This window comes from Papio anubis, chromosome 7, assembly GCF_008728515.1.
Source record: "Papio anubis isolate 15944 chromosome 7, Panubis1.0, whole genome shotgun sequence".
NCBI classification, from domain to species: Eukaryota; Metazoa; Chordata; class Mammalia; order Primates; family Cercopithecidae; genus Papio; species Papio anubis.
In genome coordinates this window covers 4,621,734-4,642,077 of record NC_044982.1, presented here as the reverse complement: position 1 = coordinate 4,642,077, position 20,344 = coordinate 4,621,734, and the positions used below count along the sequence as shown (strand labels likewise).

The 20,344-nt window shown below is 47.0% G+C and overlaps 1 protein-coding gene across 14 annotated transcripts in view; it reads left to right on the top strand.

The window, feature by feature from the left end:
* PPP2R5C (protein phosphatase 2 regulatory subunit B'gamma) overlaps window positions 1-16,664 on the top strand; it is a 167,994-nt gene extending 151,330 nt beyond the window's left edge. For 8 of the 14 annotated variants that reach the window (XM_031667837.1, XM_031667825.1, XM_031667826.1 and 5 more), the window contains 3 exons: window positions 1,137-1,209; window positions 6,455-6,571; window positions 13,832-16,664. In XM_031667837.1, the coding sequence (XP_031523697.1) occupies window positions 1,137-1,209; window positions 6,455-6,571; window positions 13,832-13,963 (322 nt within the window). In that variant the 3' untranslated portion in view covers window positions 13,964-16,664. Of the gene's footprint in view, window positions 1-739; window positions 829-1,136; window positions 1,361-6,454; window positions 6,572-10,871; window positions 10,944-13,831 lie in introns of those variants that run through there. The other 6 variants (XM_031667828.1, XM_031667829.1, XM_031667833.1 and 3 more) reach the window with 3 other exon arrangements.
* The last annotated feature ends 3,680 nt before the right edge of the window (window positions 16,665-20,344 follow it).

Below are 20,344 nucleotides of genomic sequence, written 5' to 3'. Positions count from 1 at the left end.
TGGGTAGTGTGGGGGGAAAAATGCAGAATACACCTAAGTGAACCATAGAGCGTGAGAGATGACGGATCCCTCAGGAAAGGGCCGGGGAGACAGGCCAGCCACTCCTCTAGAGCTGCCAGCTGCGTGGTCCGTTCTCATCTCAGCGCTCAGAGCGGTGTGCAGGTGGGAAGCACACAACTCAGAGCGGTGTGCAGGTGGGAAGCACACAAGCAGCAGGGCCTTCTGACGGCGGATCCTCCTCTCATGGAATCCCACAGCTTTCCCAACAGGACCTTAAAGGTTGTGTAGTACATTTTCTGGGTTAAAAAGCTTGGATCCTGGCCGGGCGCAGTGGCTCACACCTGTAATCCCAGCACTTTGGGAGGTCATGGCAGGTGGATCATTTGAGGTCAGGAGTTCGAGACCCGCCTGACCAACATGGTGAAACCCCGCCTCTACTAAAACTACGAAAAATAGCCGGGCGGTCGTGGCATGCGCCTGTAATCCCAGCTACTCAGGAGGCTGAGGCAGGAGAATCGCTTGAGCCTGGGAGGTGGAGGTTGTAGTGAGCCGAGATCGCGCTACTGCACTCCAGTCTGGGCGACAGAGTGAGGCTCTGTCGCAAAAAAAAAAAAAAAAAAAAAAAAAAGACTTGGATCCAAGTTAAGTGATTGACTGAAAGTCACGTGCCTATCGCAGTGGAGTCAGTCAACAACCCAGGTCTCCTGGCTCTTAAGACGTTTCCTTTTTAATATTGTAGGAATGGGAATACTGGCTCCTTTGACACTGGTCGCTTTACACTGTCCTGCAGTCTCGTTTCTTCAGTGGATATATGAGCTTCTCATCGAAGTATGTAGGTCCCATGAAGAAACAACCGACCAGGGGAAGGGCAAGGATGGAGACATAAGACTTACTTAGATTAGATTTCTTTTAAGAATTCCAATTCTTGGTCATGTTAAATGTTCTGATATTTTCTCATGTTTAAATCTCGGTTCATTCTTCATGCTGTGCTGAGCACTGTGCAGTGTGGGGAGATGGAGCGGAGGGGCTGCGGGAGGAGCCACTGGCTGTGCCCAACGTGCCTGTGCCTTCGCCCCTTCAGCGTGTTCTTGTGTCTGATTCATCTCTAACACAGATGACATTTTACTGTTTTTCAGAGAGAAGCTAAAAATGAAAGAACGGGAAGAAGCATGGGTTAAAATAGAAAATCTAGCCAAAGCCAATCCCCAGGTACTAAAAAAGAGTAACATGAAAACGCCCAGGGTTACTTGAATGTTTTTATAAGATAGGAATATATGTCTTCACCATGGCGGGGGGACGTGATTTCACTAACGTTGTATATGAAAATGTCTGCAATAAAAAGTACTTTTAAACTTTGTAACCCTCCTCTTGTACAAGTACTTATTTTGCCCCATATCGTTTTTACCACAGAATTGACTTTTTTTCTCTGCTTTTTAAATAAGATCTGAATCTGATTAATATACTGTGGTAAAAAGAAAACTCGAATACAGTCCAAGACTATGCTTCCTCTCTCAAATGTCATAGATGCTGTCACTCAAACAGCATTTCCCTTTCTTTTTCATATGAAATTATTTCTAAAAGAAAGGAAGTTAGATTGAAAATAGAGTAAGTATGACGTTTTGATGTCGTCTTCTTTGTATGAGGTTTCTGTAAGCCCAGCCTTTTATCATTAAAAATTAGCTGTATTCTGCCACGTTAGCAGCTAACCCTCCTTCCCTCCCCAGCAGCGGGTGCCAGTGTGCTCTGGTGAGTCCGCGCCGACGGCCAGACGTCCCGGGGCTGCCGGGGCTGCCGGGGTCCGGGAGGGCTTGCCGGTGTCATGGTCTTTGGGTTTGATGTACACTGGTCTAAATGCTTAGAGCATTATGACAGTTGTTTCTTCATGTTCTGTGTGCCTAATTATAACAGTGCCTCTTAAAAAGAAAATCTTTTTCAGAAAATCTCTTGTCTGAATCTTTGCCACTCTAAGAATTCTCAAGCTTTCCTTCAACTCTCCAGAAAAGATTTTACCGGACAATGTGTTTCTTTTAGCGAGAGATGTGCGCAGTTATCTAAGTTGGTTTTTAAATTTCTCTGACATTCAATAAAAAGTTATACATGAATATAAAGTTAAAAGTATATATTTACCTATATAACAACATATTGGTTTGTATACTCTGATAAAACTACAATCAAGAAACTCAGATCAGGAAAACTGAATGACATTTCTAATAGTGAGCCCTTGAGTCCACCTAAAACCGGTAGCCAACATTCTTCTAGCAGTATTTATTCTCACTGACATACAAATGCTGTTTTAAGATTACTGTCTAAAACTGTGTGGTCCTTAATTGAGGTACATAGCTATAGGCATCTACTTTAATGAATTGAATGTATGTTGAAAGTGTGCTTAAAATACTGATACTTGTTTAAAACATGGTAACACTATAAACCTGGGCAAGTTTATAAGGCCCAGCCCTGCCTGGCGCTACGGTGCCTGTCTTGCTTTGTTCTGAAGAGCCACAGACAAAGTAGGTGCTGACAGTCCTCAGGATTGTCAAGGACCTCAGCACACATGCAGTTGAAATCAATAGCCTCAAAAACATGTGAGAAATGAATACACACACACACACACACACACGCGAATCAGAAGGTCTGATTTTATGTACCTAGAATATAGAAATAGCTTATTGAAAAAATTGCACAAAATCGTTACATTACAAATCAAGAGCTGGTTGTTTGTATTGACAAACATGGCCCAGTTTCACTCCCATACATACTGTACATAACCAGTGTTTCTTCCGAAATACGTATTGCTCTCTTTTTTCTTTTTCTCAACTTTTCCTTCATGTTCTCAAGTAACTTTATGTATGCTTTTTGGTTGCTCTCTTTACAAACGTCTGTGGTGATGGCAGGCATGCCGTGGTTTTGCCTAGGAGCTTTGATGAACTGTGATGCTGGGAGCTTAGCCCTGCCTTGTCCTCATCTCTGTGTTGACACCATCTGTGACACAGTCCCCATGAGTCTCATCCACATGCTCTAGTTGCATGGCACATGGTCTCCAAAACAGAAAATACTTCATGGGTCAATACCTCAGAGCTGGAAACTCTGGCCTCGTACTTGCTTCTCATTCTCAGGAGAAAATCTCTAAATTCTCATCACTGCTTCGCATTATAACAGCAACAAAAAGTCACCAATTTTGTGGATAATACAGTCCGTTTATTTCTGTAGTGAAAACAGGTTTTCAAAGTTTGGTTTTCCATCTCAGATCTGCCTGTGGAGAATGGGCTTGCGGGCTTTGTTTTTAAGGTGGGTTCCCAGGGACTCCCTGTGTGTTCCCCCATGCCCCCCGTCCTTGCAGACTGAGCCTTCATCCACTCAAACGCGTGACAGCACATACCCAGCAGGCGTTGGGGACCCGGGAAGGCTGCGGTGCCCTCAAGACTGCATCTTGTTTGAGCAGTTGTGGCAGCTTTGTTGGGGTTTTTAATGTCACACATGATTTAATTTTCTAAAATCATGAAATATTGGCAGTTTCTAACATAAATGTGTTTCTCCTAATCCATCAAAAGGGGCCGTATAATATTTTACTACTCACTTACCCCAGCTTTTGTGGGAACCGTATGAAATGAAGTCAGGTACTTCTGTGAACTCAGAGTAGCTGTGGCTCAGTGTTTGCAACGACCAAAACTGCCGTGAGCGGCCTGGGGTAGGGTTGGGATGGATGCCTGCCTTTGCTTTGAGAGAGGAGCTCATGTGAGGAACGCACCTCAGTGAAGGTTTTTCTTTTGTTTTGTTTGAGACGGAGTCTTGCTCTGTTGCCCAGGCTGGAGTGCAGTGGTGTGATCTCAGCTCACCACAACCTCCGCCTCCTGGGTTCAAGCAATTCTCCTGCCTCAGCCTCCCGAGTATGCTGGGACTACAGGTGCCCGCCACCACGCCTGGCTAATTTTTGTATTTTTAGTGGAGACAGGGTTTCACTATGTTGGCCAGGCTGGTCTCGAACTCCTGACCTTGTGGTCTACCCACCTCGGCCTCCCAAGGTGCTGGGATTACAGGTGTGAGCCACCACACCCGGCCTTCAGTGAAGATTTTTATTCCTAGTCGGAACCCTCTCCTGCCGGTGCCCGCTATGTAAGGTTTATTTTGCTGTGAACATCTGGTGGCATTCTCGTGTGGGGACACTGTCCTTTGCCCCAAGGACAAACTCCAAGTGAACCAAACTCCAAGCAAGGGCTGTTGGTGGGTCCCGTGGAAAGCACTGCTTGTCGCCTGGAGTAGTCAGAAGCTCTAGAAGTGCTGGTGTGAAACAGTCCCCGCAAGTCTCAGGAGTCTTGCAGCCACTTAGGTTTCTGTATCTCCCCACCTGACTGTGAGCCCCCTCGAGGACAAGGTGCTGTGTCCTGAATTGTGGTTCTAAGGACACAAAGATGAGAACAAGGCATAGCCCCCAGCCTCAGGGAGCTTACAGTCCATTAGGAGAGGCAGGTGAATTCAGCTCAGATGATGAGATTGTATTAAGAAGACACCGGGGGGAGTGTGCTGGAGATGGCAGGACCGGCTTATTCGTTCCCATCTCTAAAGAAAGACACACACAGTACGGGGCCTGGCCTCTTGGTTTGACTGAGGGGGTCACCCAGTCAGACTTGAGGGAAGGTGCCCGCGGCAGAGGTAGAGAAAAGCAGGGACATGGTGGGTGGCAAGTGTTGGCCCTGGTGGGGTGTCAGTTATGGGGAGGGCTGGTGTGATGTGCTGAGAGGTGAGGGTGGAGAGGGAGCAGAATTCCCTCAAAATGTGAGCAGATATTAAAGAGCCATAAGGGCAACATGGCCCAGCCCGACTTGCATTTTTGCAAGCTCTTCTGGCGCAGCATGGACGGAGTGCTGGGGCCGTTGGGGTAGGGGACGCGTGTGGAGATGTGTGGAGATCGTGGTGCTGGGCGGAGCTGTGGGAGTGAAGGCACAGGGCGCTGAGGACCTGGTCCGACTGGCATTCGAGGAAGGAACCCAGCCGAAGGTGTGCGCCCCGGCTGTTTTGGGAGGAAGGGGAAGCCAGGTGGGTCCAGAGTTGAGCAGCAGGGCCTAGGCCTGGAGGCATGGAAGCCGGGGTGAATGAGGAGGGGCAGGGGGTTGGGAAAAGGCTGAAGACGGCCCACAGAGGAAGGAGCCCAAGATGCCTGGAGGAGAGGCTGGGGTCACAGAGACCAAGAGGGTGCAGGTTCAGGGCTGAATAATGGCGTTCACGGTCTTCATTCCTCAGAGAGGTCCAGTGAGGCAAGGCCGGGAAGGGCTTAGCAGCCAGAGGGCACCCATAGGCCTCATGCCAGAGGAGGCTCCATCAGAGGTGAGGGCCGACACCGGACGGTGGCTGAGAACAGAGCTGCTCTGGGCTGGCCGGGTGTGAGGGGCAGGGGTGAAGCAGGTCGGCAGGAGGGCGCTGCTGTGACGGGGGTGCAGCCTGAAAGAGGCCGAAGCTGTGGGACTCTCTGGGCAGAGAATGGAGGGGTGTGGATGAGAGCAGCCTGGGCAGGAACCCCCGCTCCCCTCTCCTGAGCTCAGAGGCCCTGAGCAAGCTACCAGCCCCTCCATGTCCCAGTTCCCCCATCAGCCAGGTGAGGGTGGCAGCACACACACGACCATGCAGGACAAACAGGCGCCCCGCTCACAGCAGACACAGGTGCCGCTTCCTCCGCCTGTGGCCCTCAAAGCGAGCAGACGCTCGTCACAGTCATGCTGTCCCGCACACCCTGTCTCATGGAAACTTCACAGCCACCGTCCAGGGTGGCCTTACCCCTGCACTACACTCATGGAAGCGGAGTCAGCCGGGCCCAGTGACTGCAGGCTGAGCCATCTGCATTTCCATCCAGAGCACAGGGAGAGTGAAGAAGTCCCAGGGCCACCCGTAGTGAACGGAGAGGGAGCGTCAGGCTCACCCAGGCTGTGTTTGTTTTGGTGGAGAGCAAGTCACCCAGGATGTGATGAGAGGGTTTCATAAGCAAGCCGGGAAGATGGGATAAAGGGGAGAGAGAACCATGCCAGCTGCCTTGATGAGAGGACATGATCGTGAGAGGAAAGGGAAGAGAATCATGAGGTTGGAGGTCGCTGGCAAAGAATGGGCGGCCAGAGGTGAGGGTTCCAGCGGTGAGACAGCTCCCGCCACCGAGCCCAGGGCGCGCCCTCGCGCTTGGCTGCTCACGTGGTCAGAACTGCAGAGGCTGTGGGGTGTGGGCCAGGGTATGGGTCACTGTCCATCAGGTGCAGAGGGGCCAGGAGGGGACCAGCTGCTTTGCTGTCTCCACTGAGTGCTTTCTGGTTTCAGAAGTCAGCAAGGCACGTCGTGTTGCAAGTGTAGGCGAGTGTCCCACTGAGTGAGAGGGCCCTGGCGGGGTGGCAGGGGAGATGCGTCCCTGGCCAGGATGAGAAGCTTGGAGTTCAGAGCCTGGGCACCTAACAGAGTGACTCCACACTTTGCATTGCAGTACACAGTGTATAGTCAAGCCAGCACCGTGAGCATTCCGGTTGCAATGGAGACAGATGGGCCTTTATTTGAAGATGTGCAGATGCTGAGAAAGACAGTGAAGGACGAGGCTCATCAGGTAAAAGTGCACTGAGCTCAGCTGGGCGCCCATGACAGATAATTGCTTAAGAAATGCACATACTTTTGGTAGGCGATGTGATTTGCATCAATGCCTTCTGTTTAAGCTGAAATTAAAAATTAAATTTTGCTAGCCTTATAGGAAATATTGTATCTATAGATCTTAGTGATCAAATTACTAGAAACAGTTTTTAAGGATTAAGTATGTGCCTAAGTTTTGTATCTCCATTTACTAACAGTAGTAGTAATCCCAACTCTTAACTATTCTTTAAATGTTAACTCCAGCAAAATCGAAAGCTTCACAGCCATATCCACCCCTCGCTTTTTTCTTCACAGCCCTCTGGCTTCTGCTTTGGCCCAGAGATGCTCCCTTTTAGCTCTTCACAGCAGGTGCTAACAACCCCTTCCCCAGGACACCTCATGCCCCTTGCCCCCCTCACCCCCCTCGCCCTCCTCATGCCCCTTGCCCTCTCCCCCCTTGCCCCCTCACCACCCTTGCCGCCTTGCCCCCTCGCCCCCCCTCCTCCCCCTCACCCCCTTGCCTCCTTACCACCCTTGCTCCTGCCCCCTTCCCCCCCCCCCCCCCCACCCCCCCCGCCCCCCCCGCCCCCCCCCCCTTGCCCCCCTCGCCCCCCTCACCCCCTCCCGGGCACTGTCTTTCAGTGCTTATGTCACAGGCCAGCTCAGGTAACAGCCCTGCTCGAGTGGTTTTCTTTCCTTTGTTGTGGAATAAACATGTAGATCACCCCGATTCAAAGAGAGCCTCCTACCACTCTTATTCCTCAACTGGGCCTGTAGACACTTAGGACAACTTACTCAGTTCCTGCTTGAGTTCAAGGAGCCTTTCAACTGCTGTGTTTCCCTGAGCATCCCTCCCTGTTTCAAATGCCTGTAAACTAAAAAAGGAGTCCCAAGTGGTCTGGAGACATTGGCCTTTCTCCCTGAGAAACTTGAACCTCTTTTTGACCAGGGAAATAATTCCTGAAGACATCCTGTTCTAAAATTCTGAGGTGAAAAGGGAAAGTAGGCACCCTGCCTGTGGAGTGGCCATTCTTTTATTCCTTTACTAGATTAAATAAAATACATTATTTAAATGAATGCCCCCCATTTTTTTTTTACATTTTGAATGTGACTCCTAGAAGGGGAATTAGCACATGGCTGGCGCCATATCCCAGTGGGGCTGCACTGGTCCCGGCTGCTTTCTCGGAGTTGCACAGGAAGGGGCTCGTGGTGCCAAGCCCCCACGGTAGCCACGGTCATTGGTCTCTTCTGCCCCTCTAATTCCTCAACTCAGGTTAAGAGCAAAATAGATGACTGAATGCTGCTTTTAGCTCATCAAAGCCTGAAAGTACTGGAAATACAGTGGAAAAGCCCACTGAACACTCCGAACATCAGTAACTAATATTCTATCTAATTCAGTTGGATTCCATACTTTCCTCACAATGAATGTTCTTAGCAATGAATAGATTTCATCACAAATATGAAAATCTGTGTATATTTCTCTCTTTGTGGGAGTGTTAATGTTCTCCCTTCTTGATATTTTTTTTAACTCAGGGATTTAAGGTCAGCTTTTTGCCATTTTGATTTTGTGGCTTCAAATTTGCTAAAGACTTGTAAGCTGGCCGGGCGCGGTGGCTCACGCCTGTAATCCCAGCACTTTGGGAGGCAGTGAGGCCGAGGATCACAAGGTCAGGAGGAGATCCAAGACCAGTGAAACCCGTCTCTACTAAAAATACAAAAATGAGCGAGGCGCCCAGTGGTGAGGCGCCTGTAGTCCCAGCTACTCGGGAGGCTGAAGAGGCAGGAGAATGAAAGCGTGAACCAGGAGGCCGAACTCAAGTGAGCCAGGACCAGCCACTGCACTCCAGCTTGACAGAGGCAAGACTCCGTCTCAAAAAAAAAAAAGACTTGCTGGCCCCAGTCTCTTGTTACTGCACACAGAAGGAAATCACAGTTAGTGTTAAGACACGAGGCTATACACAGTTAAAAAGCCAGTTCTTGGCCGGGTGTGCTGGCTCATGCCTGTAATCCCAGCACTTTGGGAGGCCAAGGCAGACGGATCACCTGTGCTCAGGAGTTCGAAACAAGCCTGGCCAAGATGGTGAAACCCTGTCTCTACTAAAAAATACAAAAATTAGCCAGGCGTGGTGGCAGGTGCCTGTAATCCCAACTACTTGGGAGGCTGAGGCAGGAGAATCGCTTGAACCTGGGAGGTGGAGGTTGCAATGAGCCAAGATCGCACCATTGCACTCCAGCCTGGATAACAAAAGCAAAACTCCGGTTTAAAAAAAAAAAAAACAAAAAAAACAAAAAAACGATTCTTACACATTCAATAGCTTAGAGTTAGGGAATTTTTCTTTTTGGTGTAGCCTTTGACTTAGGTTAGAATTAAAGCTAGACAAAGAATAAACTATGTCCAAAATGTAATGTACCTGAAAAGTATGTACATATTTGCAATTTAGGTCCTGCTCTGTAGTAGATCAAGAACTTGATCAAGAATGCAAACCAAAATAGCATTCTGTCCTGCATTTGAAAGTCAGCCCTAGTATCTGTGTGATTTTCGGGGCCCCGGAACTTCCAGCTGCTCGGTCTGTCCACTGCCCTTGGAAAGGGGCACGTCCCCTCCTGGGAGGGTTACCTTATATGGTGACAGGAAGGAACAGGTCCTGTGGCCATCCACTTGTCTAGTTCTAAATACACACACAGGCAGGACAGTTGTTGGAGAACTTCTGTAGCATGTCTGCTTCCTTGTTTTCACAGTTCTTGCCATTGTGCTCTGTCACCGGGTTTCCTGTGTGACTGACATTCTTACAACAGTGATTCCCTCACCTCATCCTTAGATCGCTATGAATTATGTTCCTGAGTCAAGACTCAGTATCATTGAGATGTCAGTTTTCCCCAAATTAACATACTCTCCATTAGAATCTCAGCAGGCTTTTTATCCTCAAGAAATTGAGAAAGCTAATTCTAAAATTCACATGGAAATGCAAAGGATGTAGAATAGCCAAAACAACTGTGAAAAAGAATGAAGTTGGAAGACTAATAACACTATGCAATTCCAAGACCTCTTATAGTTTTTGTTTGTTTGTTTTTGGAGACAGGTTCTCACTGTGTCACCCAGGCTGGAGTGCAGTGGCACGATCACAGCGATCACAGCACACTGCAGCCTCAACCTCCTGGGCTCAAGCAATCCTCCTACCTCAGCCTCCTGAAGTGCTGAGATTACAGGTGTGAGGCCCTGTGCCTGGCCTGACTCCTCGTAGATTTCTGTGGATCAGTTGAATCAGTTGAATTCAGCATATCCAGATGAAGGTCTTTATGGAGTGCAGTGTCTAGGTATAATATTTGAAATGATAAATTCTACTCCTTTTTTTTTTTTTTTTTTTTTTTTTGAGAGACAGGGTCTTGCTCTGACACCCAGGCTGGAATGCAGTGGCAGTCTTGGCTCACTGCAGCCTCGGCCTCCTGGACTCAAGCAATCTGCCCACCTCAGCCTCCCAAGTAGCGGTGACTACCGGCACCACCACATTCAGCTGATTTTTGTATTTTTAGCAGAGACAGAGTTTTACCATGTTGGCTAGGCTGGTCTCAAACTCCTGGTCTCAAGTGATCTGCCTGCCTCGGCCTCCCAAAGTGCTGGGATTACAGGCGTGAGCCACCACACCCAGCCAATAAACTTTTCTTAAGTTGAAAAATGTTTGGAGTGGTTTTCCTAAAATTCTGAAAAGCACTATTGTTAAAGCAAAAAGAAGGTACCAGTTCAAGGCTGCAGTGAGCTATGATCGCACCACTGCCCTCCAGCCTGGGTGACAGAGCCAGACTCAGACTCTCAAAACTTTCTTTAAAAAAAAAAAAGGTACCAGGATGCAGGAAAAATGTATATGCACAATTTGGTGACCAAATTGACATAAGAAATTATAGCTAAAAATTAAGCTTTTTTGGTTTTTATATATAGTCATTTGAAGATATTCAGTGCCCTTTTAATTTTATTTTCAGCTAACTTTATTTTTCCAAAATAATTTCACATTTCTCTGAGATGACGTGAGGGTTGGCTTGGGACGGGTGTGAGCGGTGGTTGAAGGAATAGCTGGAGAGAGGGAAGCAGGCTCTGATGCTGATGGATGGAGTAGGCTGGATTTTTGTGGAGAAATCAACCATGTATTTACCTATCCTTTATTTACGTTTCCTTCAAGAAACTAGTATAACCCTAGTCAGAACATTCAAAGAAAACTAGCACATATCATGTGAATGGCATTTATATCACAGACATTTAAAATGTTTGCAATTCTCATTTTTAACAGTTGGTCGGGAGAAAAGCATCACCAACCATGCAAGTAAGGAAGGTGTAGAGAGACGGAAGGTGGTCAGTGCAGGTACTCATTATTCAGCGCATAGAGCACATGGAAGGCCTGTTCTCCAGGAAAAGAACTGACGAGTTAACATGTACATGAAGTATTTTCCCTTTTGTCCATGTCATTCCAGCTTGTGATGGTCAAAACAAAGAAATTTGGCGACTGGGAGGCCGAGCACAATGGCACACGCCTGTAATCCCAGCACTTTGGGAGGCCGAGGTGGGCGGATCACCTGAGGTCAGGAGTTCGAGACCAGCCTGACCAACATGGTGAAACCCCGCTTCTACTAAATAACAAAAAATTAACCGGACGTGGTAGTGGGCGCCTGTAATCCCAGCTATTTGGGAGGCTGAGGCAGGAGAATCACTTGAACCCAGGAGGCCAGGAGTTTGAGACCAGCCTGGGCAACACAGCAAGACCTCATCTCTAGAAAAAAAAAAATTAGCCAACCATGTGGTGTATGCCTGTAGTCCTAGCCACTCAGGAGACTGAGGCAGGAGGATCCCTTAAGCCCAGGAGTTCGAGGCAACAGTGAGCTGTAATCACGCCACTGCATTCCAGCCTGGGTGACAAAGACCCTGTCTCTAATTAAAAAAAAAAAAATTTTTAAGAAATTTGGTCCCTTAAGAAATGTTGATTATTTCTATCCCAAATTAAGTAGTAAAGTTTGAATGTACACCTTTAAAGAGGAAGAAAACTTGCATAGCCATGTATGCCCAACCCCTGGTGTTCTTTCAGCACTTAGGGTTTACACTGAGCCTTCCGGGTCTGCCCGTGGGCTGCAGAAGAGAGGCCGCCTCTCACTGACCTGTGTCTCCCGCGGTCCGCTCCGCCCTTGCCAGCATGTTCACCTGCACATCCCCTCCGCCGGCCCTTCCTCGCCCACCGTCTGCGTGCTGTCTTCTCCCTGCCTCCTGTCCTCATTTTTTTGCCTTGTGGATAGTAAAATTATTCTCTGCTTTGCACATCAGTTCAATTTAAAATGTCTAAGCAGAAAGGCCCAGATATGTCCACCAGTTTTCTGTCCTTTCAGAAGCTCTGGGGTCATGTGTGTGTTCTCAGTTTGCATTCACTGGTTCCAGCTCCAAGCTTTTTACTGTTGCCTTTTTCTAGGAAAATGTTTCTTCTCTTTGGAGTGCCTATTGCAGCTGTAATTACATATTTTAAGTATATAAAAATCTTGGTTTTGTTTTGCTTTACTTTGTTTTAGAGATCCACATAGAATGGGCATAAAATTCAGGGTAGGATTTCACCTCTGAGTTTCTCATGGGTTGAAGGTAGACATGCTCTGCATCCTCACACACTAACACGCTCTCACAAGTACCGTGACGGGTGAGGGGACCGTGACCTTCACCATCTCCAGAAGTGGAAGGTTCTCCCAAAGCCCTCACGCTGGTTTCCAGGGGGAAAAAAATCCAAAGTCCTGCCCCTACCATGAGTCAATGTGAATATTCCAATAACATTTCTAGAAATCATCCTAAAGTGATGTGACACAAAATTCTTTTTAAACCTTGACATGATTGCTGTTTTCATCGATACATTTGCAGAGAACCCTGCTGGGAAACACTAAGCAAAAATTTGAACTTTTCATTCAGGACTTCTGCAGATCCTTGAATTTTTCATTAAAGCGAAGGAAAATGTATTTTACATCCATACCAAAATCAGACATCTGGAATCTGTGAGGCTTGTGTTCTTTCTGTTGTCAAATGATTGACTTAAATTTTGTCTGCTAGACGTACCACCAAAGTAACTTAGTCTCTTTGAATACACTGAACAAAAAGGAAGACTTAACTCTGATTAAGAAGCTTTATCCAGAGAAGTTTCTAACTAACTGGCCGTCAAGTCGTCTGGCATATACATCATGTTTGGGTGATTTAGATGGTTTATTGTTTTGTTTCAAAATATTGGTATTAACACAGTGTCTCTACTTTTAAACTGGATTATGTGTTTATTCGTGGAAATGGATGCTTTGATATGTAAACTCTCCAAATTAAGTTTCCCTTTTATTGCAGATACAGTTATCCAAATCCTCATGCAGAAATGGGATTCACTTAATTTTTTTTTAAGTGAAACCAAAATTTCCTAGACTTTACGAAGACAATGGATTGGAGAAGAGAGTTTTTTTTTTTTTTTCAATTTGATAGATGTTTGAAATCCAATTTAAATATGTTTTTCATTCTTTTTTTTTTCTTTGCCTCCAAGGAAATTTCTACTTTTTTTTTTTTTTTTGAGGTGGAGTCTCGCCCTGTCACCCAGGCTGGAATGCAGTGGTGCAATCTCGGCTCGCTGCAACCTCCACCTCCCAGGTTCAAGCAGTTCTCCTGCCCCAGCCTCTCAAGTAGCTGGGATTACAGGCATGCACCACTACACCCAGCTAATTTTTGTATTTTTGGTAGAGACGAGGTTTCTCTATGTTGGTCAGGCTGGTCTCGAACTCTTGACCTCGTGATCCACCCGCCTCGGCCTCCCAAAGTGCTGGGATTACAGGCGTGAGTGACCGCGCCCAGCCGGAAATTTCTACTTCTTGAAATGCTTCTGTAGGGGACATGCCGATGAAACGGCTTTAATGACATTTATGAAATAGGAGGTTACTTATGAGATTTACCAAAATGCATGAATTCTGCAAATTAGAGGTACTGAGTCCTTTGTATAAGCACTGCACATTTCAGAACACCAAAACGCCAGTATTGAACACACAGGCCCTCACACGAGTCACGATTTTTAGTAGCAAGACATTTTTGGCGAATTTCCATGATAAGACATACGCCGTTTCCCTGTGGCCAGGGTGCCGACAGTGAGTGGGTGAGGCACACGTGCCTCGAGGTTATCCTTTGACTTCCACCTCAGAAGTAAGCTTGCTTTTCAGATAGCTTAGTTTGTAGCCAACGCCATTGCATTTCTAATTCCAGGCACAGAAAGATCCGAAGAAGGACCGTCCTCTTGCACGCCGCAAGTCCGAGCTGCCTCAGGACCCCCACACCAAGAAAGCCTTGGAAGCTCACTGCAGGGCTGATGAGCTGGCCTCCCAGGACGGCCGCTAGCCTCCAGGGTGCCGCATCGGGGCTGGGCCCGCCAGTTCTTTTCTGGATTCTGTAGAAAATACATACTTTCTGTGCCATACCAATCAGTTACACTCAAAGCTTTCTTGGACCCCGTTCTGTAGGCAATAACGTGCGTCCGCCTCAGCGCGAGATTAGGAGTTCAAACAATGGTGACTTCCCAGAGCCCGCTGGCAGAGCCACGGGTTGACGACGGTGTCCTCACAGTGTCGTCGCCACCCCAGCATAGTCCACGTCAGACTATTTCACAAAGTCAGAGCTATAGGAAAGCACCCTGCCCTTCATCTTCATGTTCTCCCAAATGCAACTTAGGATCTTTTAACATAGGTGGTTCTGTGATAACGTCAATGTTTTCCAAATCAAAGGAACACTTTAAAAAGTATGACCTATTTTTTAAGACTTTACAGCCTTTGAAATGGTTTCCACGCGATTGTTACGCCAGCAGTTCTCGTTTGTTTTTCAATCTCAGTGAAATGGCTCTTTGCTTTCGAGTTCTCACACAACGTACTGGGAAAATGACAATCCTCAACCGCTGGTATTTTCTAAGGGGTCTCTTCACTTTGATGAGTGACATGAATACCGTGTCTCCTTCTCTTGTGTGTACCTAAAGCCATATTTCCAAGTCTGTGGTACTCCAGGATTCCAGGAGTAAGCTTGTAGAAGAAATTTATTTTAAAAGAGATTGCTCTGAAATTTATCTTAAAAGAGCTTGCTCTGTCTACCTTGACAGAAATTGGAGTTTAAAAATTATGTGTTCATATTGTTATTTGCAGATTTCATTTCCATCAACTTAAACATTGTTGCCCTTCAACAAGGCTCTTGAATTCATAAAATTATAGTCTCTAAGAATTCCACATGTGATGGAAAGTTAGAGCCAAATCATTTTGAGTTAAGCCAGTTCTTAGCCTAACGCAAACTGCAGCTGTCTTTGAGCGTAAAGTAACACAACAGCGTTGCACGGGACCGGCAGTGCCGCTGCCTTCCCCAAAGGCTGCAACGCGGTTCTGAGAGCTTGGAGGAGGCACCAGCGAGGATGATGTTCAGTGGGGCTCTTTCTGTTGCAAAGAGCTCACATTATCAACACCTCGTAAGGAAAATACAGTGTCTGAGTTTTCATCGGTCTTCAAATGCTGCTATGTATTCCACAGACTTCCTTGCATGTACTGAGCTTTTTTAGATGGAATAGCACAAGGAGAAAAATCTTTAAACTTAGTGCTTTGTCTATTCTTTATTTCTCTCAGGGTGGCCAGTATTTTGACTTATTTATCCTGCTTGAAAGCTACTTGAGATGTGTACTGCTATTCTAAACACGTGATTCTAGTTTCTTTCATCTCTGGCATAAGATTATATAACTTAATGTTAAGTGTCTTGATGCATAAAAGACAAAATCTGGCTTTTTTTTAGGATCTAGTTTTTCATCGAGGTCTCGGGTATCCTTTTAAAGATTGTGAGAAGCAGACATTGCTCCTTGTGCAGCTCTAGTGCCTGCTGCCCACTGCTGTCATTTCAAGCCACTGGCAATGCTTCTGTCCTCGTATCTTGGAGGAAAATCACCTGGGGGGAGGGGACTTCTTGTGTTAAGAGCAAGTGCAGGTATGAAATGGGAAGACTGCCCCAGCTAAAAGTGGACAAGTCCACTTTGTGAGATGAACACTTCCTGAGAAACTTGACGAGTATCTCTCCATTTTACCATTCTGAAAACTTATCATTCAAAAAAACAGTTTCGATGCCTTCTCCTTTTGAGGGAAAAAGGGTGCTTTTTATTGTATAAAGCAGCGTCTTATGTATTTTGATATACCATTGTTTGAACTTCCGTCTTTAGCTGATAGATTCTCAAATATCCTTGATTTTGGATGTTCAGTATGTTTGTGAGAGAGGTTTCTGGGAAGACTCTCTTTTCGCCCTAGGGAAAAAGCAAAATATCAATGTTTGGTTGACTGTGTAAAGCTCAGTGTGTAAGAACATCTTTTTGTCTAGGTTTTCTTTCTGCTCTTTATTGAAGACAAACACTCACCAAAAAGAAAAATAAAAGTTTTCAGAGAAAACCAATTTTCTTTGGCAAGAGTATTACTTAATATTCTGGCCTCCTAAAGGTTCCCTAGTTAGTACTTGGACTCCTGTGCTAATTGTCAGCTTACATATCATTGTATAGAGACTGTTTATTCTGTACCAAACTGATTTCAAAAGTATTACACTGAAAATAAACCGGTGACTGTTTTTCTTCATAAAGTTCTGCGTTTGGCATCTTCACTCTTTCCAGAATGTATCTGTACATCAGAAATGTCACTATTCCAAGTGTCTTTTTAGTGTGGCTTTAGTATGGCTTCCTTTTAATATTGTACATACATTGTATCTTTGTTTTATGGTAATAAGTAATAAAAATGTAGACTTCATATTTTGTACAAAATGTCCTATGTACAGAATAAAAAAATTCATAGAAACAGCAAATATAGGTAAGTGGCACAATTATTTTTCTTTAGAAAATACCTGTAACTTTATGCATTAGTGAAATGTTAAGTACCGACATATTTTTTAACATTTTGTAATTCAGAACTTTTTGTTTTGACCTTGTTTATCAAGAGAAACTTCAGACACCTGCCATTTAATATGCTCTTTTATCTAATTTTCAAAAACTAAGAAAACGGTGTATCATATGGACTAAATAAAGAACATGTGAATTTTATTGCTCATCATGAAACTAAATTTAGCCATGGTGTTGGGCAAGCTGGCTCTGACGTGATCGGGTTCCCGTTAGGTCAGGGCCGCCCGCACACAGGGACGCTGACTGCAGAGGGGCTGGCCATCTCCACCCAGCCCGCCTGGAGCGCTGACTGCACCAGCTGCTAGCCACAGCTGTTCAAAGCTAAGTCTATCCGCTGATTTTTTACTTAGTGGAAAAGGCAGTGTGCCTTTTCATAGACCACCTCTTGGTTTGGTTTGGGTTTGGGGGCTTTTTTGAGTAGGAAAAGGTGAATCAATACAATTTATAGAAATGAAAGTCTTGAAAATAGGGAATTGCTGGAAGTATGAATTTGGGATCCTAGTTCACCCACCTCCTCAATGGAGAGATCGTTATCCTCGCTGATGCTCTCGCGAGAAGCCCATGGAAACAGGACTAAAGTGTTACCTCCTCGTGTCGTGGTTATAACCTCACCTTTCCATAGCTGCGTGTGGTCAGCACGCCGGCTGGCGTGGGAGGGCAGGCTTTGTCCTCAGCTTCCTTCTCTCCCCAGTGGTGTCTGTGCTCCCTTCGCACTGACAGAGGTGCAGACGCCGTCACTCTGCAGCTGGGGCACATGGACGAGGCTGCGACCCAGGCAGAGTGTGGTCTTCGGCCCAAGGGTCCAGTAACTTTGCTGCTCCACTTCCACCTAAAAGTGGGCACGCCAGCCAGAAGACTCCACCTCCTGCGCCGGTACCCAGATCAGTGTTCCGCAGACTAGATGTTTGCCCGCTGCGGTCCTTATCCCCCATCTTAACACTGCAGGAAACCTGGTGTTTAGTAACTTCCTGCAGCACAAGAGTTCGAGAGGACTCACTCACAGAGGCATGCTGCGATTCCAGCCCAGCTGCACGCTGCTGCTATTTGGGGGTAGCAAGAAGCATAAAGGCAAAACGACTGGCTTCGTGTCTCCTGTGCTGTGGCAGCAGCCATCAGCAGTAATGACAAGGAGAACTCGTATTTCTTACCACTGCCTTTATGCCAGGAGCTGTGGTGGGTGCCTCATTTCCCTGGGTTAATTTACTTAGTTCTCACAACCCACCAAATAATTTACTACTCTTATCCTCATTCACAAATGAGGAAACTGAGGCACACAAAGGTGAAGTCACTTGCCCGAGGTCACGCAAATACTGAGTGGAGCCAGGTTGCTACCCAAGCAGTGTGGCCTGGGGTCCAAGCCCCGACCATCACATTACATGGTGGAAATGCCTTCTAGATGGGCAGTGTCATGGGTGATGGTGAACACAGGTGAGGGCCTGGGGACATGCTCGCAGCACCATGTCAGGCCATAGGAACACCCCCAGGTGGACAGTGTGAAGTTATGGTATTGTCAACCTAAAGGAAGAAACGGAGACAATTCAGGGAGAGGCCAGGCCCCACGGCTCGTGTCTGTCATCCCAGCTACTCAGGAGGCTGAGGTGGGAGGACCACTTGAGCCCAACAGGCTGAGACTGCAGTGGGTCGTCATCTCACTACTGCATGCCAGCCTGGGCAACAGAGCAAGCAAGACCTTGTCTCAAAAAGAAGATACAGGGAGAGAGCTTATTTGGGCCAAGGTCGAGAGCTGCAGCCTGGGAAACACTTGCGAGCTGCCTTGAGAAATGCTCTGGGGGAGAAAAAGAGGCTTCAGCACTTCAGAGAGAAAGGACAGATAGGGAAAGGGGCAGTTACTCAGGTGGTTTTTCAGGAGTTCTCGCTGGTTGACAGAAACACTTGAGTGATTGGCTATACGTGGTTGAACTACAGGGCGCAAGATGCGGTGTCCAACATGTGGCATTGTTAGGTACATGCATAGCTACTGGTGCCAGTCTGCAGCCCACACAGCGAGCTTCAGGAGATGATCTCCCAAGGCAGGAGGGGGAGTGGGGCGTGGGGGCTCACCTTCCTCAGGAAAAAAGTGTTTTCTTCTCATCCTGAACTCCACGTGAAACCCTTGCATCTTCATTCACCATCACTTGACACTGGGGAGAACCCCGGGCCCTGCAAGGTCGAGGGGTAACCACAGTCATGGACCCCAGGGTCTGTCCTTCACAACCATTGCCCCATGGAGATACCCAGGGCCACCCAGAGCCCGTGCTCGGCCCCGACATTGCACTAGGGAAGCAGCCTCTATGGAGACAGTGTCAAGGGACTGCTGTGACGGCTGCGGGCTCTGACGGTGTACCTGAGCCCAGAACCAGAAGAGCTTGATTCCAGTCCAGTGGCCCCCCTTCCTCAGAGGCTATTTTTTTTTGTTTGTTTGTTTGTTTTGTTTTGTTTGGTCTTGTTTTGTTTTTGAGACAGAGTCTCACTGTGTCACCCAGGCTGGAGTGCAGTGGCACGACCTCAGCTCACTGTAACCCTGCCTCCTGGGTTTAAGCAATTCTCCTGTCTCGGCCTCCGGAGTAACTGGGATTACAGGCGCCCGCCACCACACCAGCTAATTTTATATTTTTAGTAGAGACGGGTTTCACCATGTTGGCCAGGCTGGTCTTGAACTCCTGACCTCAGGTGATCTGCCCGCCTTGGCCTCCCAAAGTGCTGGGATTACAGACGTGAGCCGCCACGCCCTGCCCGAGGCTTTTGTTTTTATGTAAGTTTAGATTTTATAAAACTTTTTTTTTTTTTTTTTTTTTTTTTTGAAACAGAGTCTCACTCTGTCACCCGGGCTGGAGTGCAGTGGCGCAATCTTGACTCACCACAACCTCTGCCTCCTGGGTTCAAGCGATTCTCCTGTCTCAGCCCACCAGGTAACTGAGATTACAGGTGTGCACCACCACACCCAGCTAATTTTAGTACATTTAGTAGAGACAGGGTTTCACCATGTTGGCCAGGCTGGTCTCGAACTCATGACCTTGTGATCTGCCTGCCTCGGCCTCCCAAAGTGCTGGGATTACAGGCATGAGCCACCGTGCCCAGCCCGAGGCTTTTGTTTTTATGTAAGTTTAGATGTTATAAAACATCAGCATTTTTGTAAACAAACATGCTAAATTTCAGCACTTTGGAGACCACCAACACATTAGCCTCTGTTCTCATTATATTACTAATGTGAACCTATAAAATTATCAAAGGTTCAGCTCTTATTTAATATGTAGTTTTATATAAGATTTCATTTGGAGGAAAAAAAAATGGATTCCACTGTCAAAAAGTTTGAAATGCACTAAGCTTAATTCAGCTTCTTTTTTAGAGAAGGGAACAGACCTAGAGGTGCAGAGATGGGCCCACACTGACTGGAAGCCAAGTGTCCCCTACTCTCATAAGACTTTCTGCTTCGGGCCGGGCGCGGTGGCTCAAGCCTGTAATCCCAGCACTTTGGGAGGCCGAGACGGGCGGATCATGAGGTCAGGAGATCGAGACCATCCTGGCTAACCCGAAACCCCGTCTCTACTAAAAAATACAAAAAAAACTAGCCGAGTGAGGTGGCGGGCACCTGTAGTCCCAGCTACTCGGGAGGCTGAGGCAGGAGAATGGCGTGAACCCGGGAGGCGGAGCTTGCAGTGAGCTGAGATCCGGCCACCGCACTCCAGCCTGGATGACAGAGCAAGACTCCGTCTCAAAAAAAAAAAAAAGACTTTCTGCTTCGTATAAAAAGCATGATGTAAATTCCACAGAACTTGGGGGTGGGGGCGCGAGCCAAATAACTCCATAATCTCTAGAATTCG